The 11990-nt window shown below is 33.7% G+C and overlaps 1 protein-coding gene across 1 annotated transcript; it reads right to left on the bottom strand.

Annotated features, from left to right (window-relative positions):
• Positions 1–3619: 3619 nt before the first annotated feature.
• On the bottom strand, positions 3620–8587 carry KERA (keratocan; the record flags this gene model as incomplete). Its single annotated transcript, XM_081956709.1, has 2 exons — positions 3620–3786; positions 7702–8587. 2 exons carry the CDS (start codon positions 8585–8587, stop codon positions 3620–3622), a joined length of 1053 nt encoding a protein of 350 aa, XP_081812835.1.
• Between the last annotated feature and the right edge of the window lie 3403 nt (positions 8588–11990).

The following is an 11990-nucleotide window of genomic DNA, read 5'->3' as shown; positions in this document are numbered from 1 at the left end:
TATAACTTTTCAGTGGCTGGACAAAGATAACAAATATCTTAGTACAAACATTAAATGAGATGCTGAGGTCACTTTTTCTCTCTATCTACATGTTATTCCAAAATGTGAACTGAGTTTTACAGTTTGTAGTCTAGGGCTACTTTGCTATCATAAATGTTATCTACAACTTTTAATATAAAAGGGCCCTAGATATTCATTAGACATTCTGAATTTGATGAGATAAAGATATAATTGAAAAACCGAGTCTATGGTCTATTGAGGCATATAAAGACTCTTCCAACTCCAAATTGATCACTTAATTCACTGAATAATGCCATCCAGATTTTTTAAAAAAATAATAGAAAGGACCGAAGTTCTAAGTTATATTAAGCTTTGATTTTCAGGTTATTAATATACAAACATTGCAAAATTAAAACTGTTTATAAAATAATACTTTTGGTATTGTATGTAGGTGATGAGGTAGGTAGGTAGGTAGGTAGGTAGGTAGGTAGCTAGATAGATGATAGATAGATAGATAGATAGATAGATAGATAGATAGATAGATAGATAGATAGATAGATAGATAGATAGACAGACAGACAGACAGACAGACAGACTGTCCTAGTAAACTGGAAAGTTCAGTTTTAATAAGTAAAATCCTAGATCATAGTATAATTATATTGACTTGCAGAAGATATGTCTATTTTGATATAAATTATATCAAAGCTTTGGAAACCACTAACTCAAATTAAAAAGCAAACAAATAAAATATATGCTTATAATTATTACTCTTTTCAACTGTTTGAAAAATAAGCATATAATTTGATGTGTGCGTGTGTGTTCCCAGGTGTAACTAGTTGCTTATAAATGACAAAAGAAAGAGAACGCTTACCTTTTACTTCTGCCTTCTCAAATGGCATAGAGTTATTGAGTGTTGAATGAAGAATTGATAGTATTTGACTCTAGAAAGCTGTGGTCTGGTCTGAGACTGAGGGAGGATGGTATGGTAAAGATCAAATCCTGAGAAATTTCTTGGTGTTTTAGCAAATCAGATAACATCTTCTGAATGCCTAATCTTGTACAGTAGTTAGGTGTAATTTATTTTTGAGGAAATATATGTTTCAAAGTCTGTACTGAAATAACTAATTCATCATTCATGCCATTTTCAAGAACAAATGGAAAGCTGGAATACTTAATGCCGTTTCTTTTCTATATAGCAATAAAAAAAGTGAAGTTTAACTACAGACAAAATCACTTTTGTATTATTTATAGTAAAACATACAAATTTGCTTTAATATTAGGTTTTTATATGTAAATTCTTTACTGTAATTGTTTTGTATGTCCTCAAAACAAAAAATAAAGAACTCAGACTAATTTAAAAAATAAATTGACATGTCAATCATTTGACACTCATTTGTCCTCAACTGAAAATAAAGCAATAAGTCTTGTCTAATGACTAGAAAGATTTTCTTCTTTATAAATTATTACTTATGTACACACAACACACAGACACAGAGACAGACAGACAGACACACACACACACACACACATACACACACACATACACACACTCTCTTTGATAGTCTGGAATGGAAAAACATTTGAGTGATGCAATATAAAAAATGAAATATTTTCTGTGTTAATTTGTAATCAGTGAGTCATAGGTTGACTGTGCCCAATTGCCAGGATGGATAAAAACTGCAAAAGACAGGTAACCAGGTCATATGCCAGGAGGGTTTTATACATAATAACCAGCACCTTGAAAACTACTGACAAGAAGTGCAGTTCATGAAGCAAAGATACTATGCTATAATTGCCTCTGCCATTGTGTTCTGGAACAGCTGTAGCTTCTAAGTAGTTTTCAAGGGTAGTCCCATGTAGAGTATGTTGCAACAGCCAGAACATGAAATAACTAAACAATGAATGAATGCTGATGTGCTGGTCAAGATACCAGTCTGGCTACATTAATTAAAGACTTTTCAGTTTGTAGATGTCACCTGCTCTCTGAACAGAATCCCACATTGCTCACCAATCCTAATCCCAGTCTAGAACCCCCCCCCCATTTAGATCTGCATAGCCTCAAGGTAGGTTAGTTTTGAATTAAGTGTCATTCATATGATTTTATTTGTGCAAGGCTCATTTTGAGATTTGAAACTAGCAACAATAATAATAAACATATGATATTCTGTATTCAGCAGGTATGACAGTTTGTATTAATTGAAAAGAACTGGAGTTCAGAATTTAAACTAATCATAAATTATTACTGCTGGAAATGCTTGTCTTAAAATGTTAGGCTCTCTTCTGGTTAAAAATGACTTATGTGACTTTTTAAAAAAGATATATGAACATATATTCTTTACCGTAATACAGATTTACTGTTTCTTTCTTTATATGTATGTATGTATGTGTGTATGCACATATAGTTTGTATTACAACCTGTGATTGTGGGATTTCCTTCAAACCTATTAATAGGTCAATCCTATTTAATTATGTTTCTAATTAGCCAAATATTGCTAAGTGTTGCTATTTAACTGGGTATCATTATCTTCATGCCACCAATTTGTCTTTATTTAGTTAGTAAAGAATGAGCTTGTTCAAGACTGCAGTTTATTCTTTAAAATATATTACATAACACTTTTATGAAACATGCTCAGTAATTTCTTCTTTCTGATTTGAATTTAAATAGTATGAAGGAAGAACTATATAATAGGATGCCCTTAGTATTTATGTTTTCTTTCCTTGACAACTAAGAATTGTTTCTGCTATTCAGAAGGCAAAGGGTACAAAGCTTGTCACATAATTTTGTCTGACGAAGTCTCTGATGTATCCTCCCAGGTTGCTTGATTTTGTGTTTCTATTTTGTCTATTCCTCCTCTTTAGGATCAGTATTAATCTTGATGATTTCCCATTCTATATTATTATTATATGTTATGCTTATCTTTTATTTATATTTACAGATTTAATGTGTATGTGTTTCTGTATCTATCTGATATACATACAATATTTTATATAGATTAAGCTATCCAGAACTAATATGGAGAAAATAGGTTTTCAGCAAGACAGAGTTTACAAACACATAAATGTCTTACAAAGCTTATCATCACTCTTCCAGTAAATCTCCAAACAAGTTTTGCTGTTCTATAGAAATGAAGACCATTTTATTCAAAAATGATAGAATGACATTCTCTAGATATGTGTAGCTCAAACACATAACTATCTTCTTTTTTTTACCCAATAGATTAAAGTATTTCTTATTTTTTAATTGTAAAATAATGGAGCAACTTAAATGGTGAGTAAAGGGGGAAGATTGCTGATGTTAGTTCCATAATTAAACACAGCAATCTGACATTTGCAGTACTGTAATATTATACCTATAAAGATTATACTATTATTGCTTAACATAGGTCAAAATACAATTCCTGAATATCCAGGCCAAAATGCATACGATATACCACAACAAAAGCTGTTTTAAACTTAGAATCCATCTCTAAAATTTAAAGTAAAGGAATTACTAGGAAAAAATAGAAAATACTTCAATATTGCAGGATTTTTTAAAAAAATGTTACAAAATATATGGAAAGCGTAACAAGTCAAATGCCAGCAAAGATGTTCATTAAATCATTATATCACAAAGTAGTCTTTAAATAACAAGAGCCTGAAGAAGACGGAAGCACAACATGAGGTCCAATGGAATTGGGGGTTTGATTCCATTGCCATCCAAGCGGAGATAACGAAGCTGTGGTAAATTTCTCTCATAAACATAATCTCCCAGGATAGGAATTGGACATACTTGAGTTCCATTAAGACCTAAAAAAAACCAAATAAATATGTGAAAAGTTACTAATAATAAATTTATTAGATTACTAGGTAAAAGCTATTGATACTTTGGGATATTATTATTATTAATTGCATTTCTCAGGAGACAGTAAGATCATCAGTCAACATGGTGTTCTTCTTTCTTTTATGGAAGGTGAGAAAGATAATAAAATAGAGATGTTGTGCTGGTCAACCATCAATTAAGTGGCAAGGGTACTGTCAATGTCATTTCTGAAATTATAAAGATGTTTGAGGGGTTTGTTTTTTGCCTCAGCAGACAACAGCATCTTGTCTAGGCTCAAAAGCTAAACAGGGTCAAATCTGGTTAGAACTTGGATGGGAAATTTACAAAAAATAGCTTCTAATCTTTAGATAAAGACTTCAGGTAGAAGTTGAAATATTAAGAAAGTTTTAAAATCACTTCTGATTTTTGCCAAGGAGTCAAGCTTAACCAAGTTACTTCATTTTTTTAACTGCACTTGCAATAAATTGCAGGAGTTCTCAATCTCCCTAAATAGCTCCATCCATCCATCCATCCATCCATCCATCCATCTATCTGCTTAGATTTGTTGGGAATCAGGATGATATGTAAATTTAATAAATAAATCTAAGAATTGCAATCAAAGTGATGTCACTGATAAAGGGGAGTTTAATGCAGAGGCACATTTAATTTAATATTTAATTTCTTGCTTTCTTTACATTTTTTAAAGAGGACTACAAAGGGCAAACATCAGACAAAGAATTATACAGATTGGGACTTTGTCTCCAATCCCCATCCCATTTATTTATCTACTACTAAACTTTAGAGTTGATATCTCTGCTTGTCATACTATTCAACCATTTGATGCTCATCCTATTACTTTATATTCACATTAAAAAGGATAGAATATTCTCAGTGTTACTGGGAGTCAGATGGCATATCAATTTAATATATTATTATGGTTGGCTGCACAGCAGCCAGATGCTTAGACTGCATTTAGTGTATTTACCCTCCTATCAAGTCCTTCCCAGGTACCTGGGATAACCAGATGTTGTTTGATGATATTATTATTTTGTTTGGTTGCACAGTCAGATGTTTAGATTGGATTTGGCATTTTTATCCACCTATCAAATTCTGCCATTATTACTGTTATTCTGATGTCTCTTCCTAGTTTGAGTAGCCAAAACTTTGTTGTGAATACTGAGCAGCATTCATCATGATTATCTTAATTAGTTCTTGTATTGTTGTTGTGATAGACATTTCAATAGATAAAATACATCAAATAATCCTACATTTCTGGCTAGTTCTGATTAAATAAGCACTTTTTTTTAAGTTATCCATTCTAATTATTTCACTTGGAGTTGGATTCTGACTGGACAGATCAAAGTGAGCCACCAGGACAGTCTTATGATGCTAATTGGCTGAATTTGATTCTGCTTACAATTGATTACAATGAGGTGAATAAGATCCTCTGAACTGTGACTTCATTTACCTGTTTATTATATCCAGACCTCTCATGGGAAGATGATCTGGTAGGAGACCATGCAATGGTTGGATCCATGCAATAGTGTCAGCCTCTTTGAGGGCAGAATTGATCCCTTTGACCTTGAAGGAGGTGATGGTCTCCCCCATCTCATGGGGCCATCATGAAGTTTGCCACTGGAGATATTTACTGTCCAGTTTCCAATCTTCCCTTTATGGTTATTATTATATGTATCTTCAATTACCTTTTGCAGTGCTGGGATAGAAGTAGTATATTCATTCTCATATTATTATTGTACCTCTCAGTGTGTTTTGATTACATTGGCTATGGCATCCTTCTGACTAGCTTGCGAGTTGGAATTGGGGAAATTTGTGCTGCACTGATTTGCTTCCTTCCTCAGTAGTCAGTTTTAATTGGCATTGAATAGGGAAAAGATTGTGCCCATAATCCGTCACTAATGGGATAAATGTTCTTACCCTCTCTCCATTTAACATTTGCATAAAATTGCTTGGTAATGTTATCCGTAGGTTCAGAATCTAGTATCATCATATTGTATTAATTGTATATACCAGGGTGTCAAACTGGTGGCTCTCGGGCTGGATACGTCACACGCAGGCCACACCCACCCCAGCTCCACAAAGGGGAAAGCATAATGAAACATCATGTGACGGCATTGTGACACAGCAAGTTTGATACCCATTGTATATACCAATTAATACAGACTACATGTCTGCCCAGGGGAATCCGTCAGTGAATTTATCTAGTGTTGAAAGCTGTTCAGGAGGAAGCTAAAAGGAACAGACTGATGCTCAATCCTGTCAAGATTGAGTGGCTGTGGTGTTTGGGGTTCCCTATACCGGCACTTTGTGGCTATCACTATAGTAGTACAAGAAATACTGTTCTTGGATGAGTTGCACTTTGGCATTCATGACATAGTACACAATTTGGGAGCTCTCCTGCTTTGAGATCTTGCTTAAAGAAGTCCAGAAGGGCCGTTATATAGGTCTGCCATGTGCAGCAATTGTGCAAACTTTTTTTCAATTTAGAGGTCCTTCAGTCAGTCAGTTATGCCCTATTCAATTTCTGATGTGACTATTAAAATGTATAGGGGACTGCCTTTGAAAACCATACAAAATTACAGGTAATTCAATAAGCAGTGGCATAGGCAATGACAGAAATTTCTTGTTATAGCCATTCTCATCACTGCTTAGAGAGCTGCATTGGTTATGACTTGGCTTCCCAGTGCAATTTAAGATACTGATTGTCATTTATAAAGCACTTCATTGCATAGGGTTTAGTTCTTTGATGGAATGTATGCTTCTAATAGTTTCTACCCATTTAGTATAATTGCCACAAAGTGGGTGTTTTTGGATGCCTCAAGTTAAGCATTGTTATTTGGCATAACCAAGGATGAATGCCTTCTCTAACATGACCCTAGTGTTGTCAACAGCATCCCATCTGAGATACGTACATCAAATATTCAGAAGGTCTCCAAAGACTTACTTTTCCTGATGCCTGGCATTCAGGTATTTTGACAATTATTTGTTTGTTATGTGTATGGCTTTGTATGAGCACTGGTATTTTTATTATATCTATATCTATATCTATATCTATATCTGTATCTATATCTATATCTATCATCTATCTATCTATCATCTATCTATCTATCTATCTATCTATCTATCTCTATATCTATCTATCTATCTATCTATATCTATCTATCTATCTATCTATCTATCTATCTATCTATCATCTATCTCTATATCTATCTATCTATCTATATCTATATCTATATCTATATCTATCTATCTATCTATCTATCTATCTATCTATCTATCTATCTATCTATCTATTTGTGTGACAACCCCTGGTATGCCCAAATATGGGAGGGAGCTCACTACTCCCCCTTTCTTTCTTTCTTTCTTTCTTTCTTTCTTTCTTTATTTATTTATTTATTTATTTATTTATTTATTTATTTATCAGCACAAATACAACACACACACACACACACATATATATATATATTCCTCCCATATTTAGTCATACCAGGGGTTGTAACATAAATACACACACACACACACACACACACACACACACACACACACACACACACACACACACACACACACACACACACACACATATATATATATATATATATATATATATATATATATATATATATATATATATATATATATATATATATGGCTACCTTGAAAACTAATGAATAAATATATAAATAATGATACGGTATAATGATACATGTGAACAATTTCAAAATGTGCCTTTTTATTCTGCTGTATGAAACATAACCCAATGCATATTATTCAGAAGAGAGACTTCTAAGTATAAATGGACTTACATCTAAGTACAGATGGCAAATTTATGTAAATAGTAGGAAAACAGAGTTACTGCAAAAACATGAGCCATATACACTTACTATTGATTCTGTTGTTATCAAGATGAAGATGCTCAAGATGGATACCGATAGCTGGGATTATGGTGAGTTCATTGTACGATAGCTGAAGATCAAGAAGGGATGAAATATTAAAGACTTTGCTTGGTATGCCTCCATCAGTTAATTTATTGTGGTTCAGCCGTAGGGAAACTAATCTGAGCATTGCATCAAAATAATTTTCTGGTATTGTTTCTATAGAATTACTGTCCAGAAAAAGCTGGTTCACATTAGCTGGAAGGATTGGTGGCATTTTTGTAAGGGAATTTTGAGCAACATTAAGTTGCATGAGATTGCTCAGTCCTTGGAAGGTGTTGCTTGACAGAGAGTTGTCCAACAGTTTGTTTTGATGTAAGTCTAACATAGTTAGGTTTTCCAAATTGTTGAAGACACCTGGAGGGATTATCCCGATTTTGTTTCTTGCTAAACGCAATTGTTCAAGACTTCTTGGCAGGGGATCTGGCACTTCTTCTAAATAGTTGTCTTCCAGGTACAAGTAGAGTAAACTTTTTAAATTGTTAAATGCACCTTTTTCAATTCCATTGGTAGTTATTTTGTTATTGTTCAGATTTATCCATTTTAGTTGGGTGGCATTCGCAAAAGATTTCTCTGTAATTGCTTCAATGAGATTGTTTTGGAGATAGAGGTACCAGATACTGGGTGGGATGGCAGGTATTTCTTTAATTGCCTTGCTATCACAGTATAAAGCATTTGGGAAATTTGGAGGACAGACACATTCTTGTGGACAGTCAAAGGTATAAAACCACCAGTTGTATGGATCAGATTCATCCTCCATTGTTCTGATAGTGCGAGTCCACACAATGTTGGCTAAGAAGGATACCAAAAGGCTGGAACAAAATATTATATTCATAGTTTACCTTAAAAAGAGGGCAAAATGAAGTTACACACTACACGTGCATCTTTTGTTTCCAGCAACAAAACATTAATTTTATAATAAAATTTGAAAGTATTCTCATAAGATATAGTATTATATCATCTCTGTCTGCTCCCTACCCCAACATTTATTGTCAAAAGTATTGCTTAGTAGAACACACTGCAACTGGTTTGTGCATCAGTCTAGAGTCCTTATAAGTTTCTACTCAACTAAGCTGCATCCACATTTAATATTTGTTTAAAAGAAACTTTAAATAAGTTTGATTCACTAACTGGTACCAGATAAGTTTATTCTGCCCTACAAGCCAATTTTCTATTATATGGTAGCATTTGTACAATTCTCAAATAATACATCTGAAATTATAAGGATCTTGATTGATACAAATAAGTATTTTAAAAAGGAGAGACCAGCTGGAAATATATGTACTGAAGTGTTCTAAGTACATTTATTAATAACAAACAATATTAATGTTGAAAATTAAAGGGATTATTAAAGAAAAAAGAAAACAATAATTTGCATTCTGTATGGGCTGGGGGTTGAGGGCTGGCTGTGTTTGTATACTGCTTCTCCACAACATGAAATCCAATATCACAATGTTTTGATAGGCTTTGAAATTGATGAATAATAACCTTCAAAATTTCTCGTTATATAAACTCAGGGAAAAACACAGTGGGAGGCTAAATAACTTTGAGGGAATATTGTAATTTATTAATATTAATTTGCCATATCCTTCTGGTACATAAACATTCCCAACATTTTCCTGTACAGGTTTGGTACAGGAGGCACCTGAAAAATCATTAAAAACAAATAACTTTCCTTTCAAAACAAGTTGTAGTTTCATTTCTCAGAAATTTATAGCATTCAAGTCTAAAATACACAGATACATCACTCCAAATACCTGACTATTTTTTCTAATTTAACACTGTTTCAGATTCTAACTTACCTCAGCTTGGATTCTCTTCTTTCTATTATAACTGTTGCTAGACTATAGTAAATGAGTTGATCAGGCAACAGGCAGTGTTTTATGAATACAACCTCATATATATGGGTGTGTGTGTGTGTGCATCAGTGACTACAAATTTAACCCCTAAAATAACTACTTACCTCAGCACCTACACAATATAATACAGGAAATTCTGTATTTCCCATCAAGATGCCTTTGGACTCATTCCCGGTAAATACTAAGCTCAAGTTTAAAATAATGGACTGATTGTAGTAGAAATCAGTAATATTAATGCAGATACATTCAGATATTTGCATTCATTTTCAAGCTACTCTAATTAGAGAACAAAGTATTCAAACTAGTGCCATCTGTTCCCGTGGAAACCTTTTATTTGATTTTGATCAAAAACAGATGCAGGAATGCTTTTACAGATATTATTCTTGATTATGAACACTAGAGAAGACAGTTCAGAAATCTTGATGAAATATGTTTGCTACTATTGGAAGAGTTTGATACAATTCTTGTACTTTCCATGAACAAGAAAAATTTCTTGTCTCCAAAACAAGGACATTTTCTAGGATTAAAACTTTGTCACATATTCAAAATTTTGCTTCTACAATCACTATTTATATTTTTTATCTTAAATCATTTTAATAATTTCTTTACATCTGGTTTTCCAACTAAGGGTATGACCCATGGAAGGAAGAAGAGATAGGACCAAAAGTCATTACTATTAGCATACAGATCAACATTCCAGAAAATCTGTCTTTTTCATTGGCTGATTCAGGTGATGATATAGGGCAGGGATGTCAAACTGGATTTCTTTGAGGGCTGGATCAGCATTGTAGTTCTCCATGGGCTGGCCAGAGGGAGGGGTGATGGGACGGATTTCTCCTGCAGCATGCTACCAGGCAAAACTGGGCACAGGGAGACCACTTGAGCTCCCCCTCCCCCATTTTGGCTGTCAGAAACACTGCAAGCTGGTCCTTTGCTAGTTCCAGCCCAGTCCAGGCGGCCACATTTAAGCACCTCGTCCTTGAGTTTGACACCCTGATGTAGGGTAAGAGATACTTATATAAGCTTATGAGTTTCATTGAGCGAAGCATGGATTCATCATCTCATCTAGTACAATCAACCTAGATTTGTAGCAGCTCTAGGTTTTCACGACAGAGCACTTGATCTAGCACCTGAAGATCAAACAAGCAAAATGGCCTACATGTTTCATCAGTAGTTGTTGAGAAGAAGGAACAGAGTTTTGTGGAATTGGCTTCAACATCGTGGAGATCTACTTTAATTAACTTTTGAAAATGTCTTATTGGCTACTGGATTCTTATGTAACCAGTACTTGCAGGATCCAACAATCAATAGCCAGTGCCTCTCCACAGAGGCACTGAATTTAATTCCTCCTACTATCTCCTTTCATCATGGACTGACATTATGAAAACATGATATCTGTTCAGTTATAGTGATACAAAAATATCATATAAGCATTTTTCAGCCTTCTGAAAAGCCTTTGCATTATGATATAGATAGATAATGCAATCCATATTCAGTCTGTGCCACTTTCACATCAAAATTTCCACAAATCTTGCTGGTCATAAAAGTTGCAGGAAAATAGAATGCTAACATCTCTGTGTCAACAATATGGAAAATATGGATTAAACTAAGTAGCCTAGAAAGTGGAAAAGATGTATGCTTCTATCAGAAAAGGGGAGAAGAAAGAGAAAGAGCAATTATTCAACCACTTGCTAAATTATCATGAAAAAGGAGTTTTGCTTATGCTGTTCAAATAATTACATGGAAACAAAAAGGTCAAATGAAATGGAGAGTATTAAATAGACAATGAAAAATAAGGCAATATAAGAAAGAAGTTTACTTTTGTTTCACTGGCAAGTTCTGTAACAATATAGCATATGAGATAATATGGAAAATATCAAGACTAGCAGAACACCTGATTATTCTTCTTATAAATTTTTAAAATGAAGGAGTTCAAAATAAGGAAGAGAATGACAGGGGATGCCTATTGTCCTGAGATCTCTAATTTATATAGGAAATTTATAAAGAAAAGGAAGGATTGAACGTGATGCCAGCTGGAATCTAATTGGAGCTGAAAATATTAACAATTTTTGAATATGCAAATGCATATCACTAAGAAAGAAAGAAAAAAATAAGTGAATGTGGAATTACACAATTGAGATACAATAAGATCCTTTTGATTATGGATTTAATTACAGTTACTGTAGTAAGAGTATCAAAGAACCAGCTGGTCAGGATTCAGTTTCAAAGGTAAAAGTTGGCCCTCTCATTGAACCTGTAAGTAGTTCCTTAAAAGAACTAGTTCATTCTATGCTTGCTTGGGAGTTGTGTGGGCTTAGAAAAATAAGTTGAGATAGACCTCTCACATAAACACAAACACAAGCACACACGCACACACAC

The sequence above is a fragment of the Natrix helvetica genome (assembly GCF_964273705.1).
Source record: "Natrix helvetica genome assembly, chromosome: 6".
NCBI classification, from domain to species: Eukaryota; Metazoa; Chordata; class Lepidosauria; order Squamata; family Natricidae; genus Natrix; species Natrix helvetica.
Note: the sequence above shows the minus strand (reverse complement) of the source record. Positions and strands in the feature narration are given on the sequence as shown.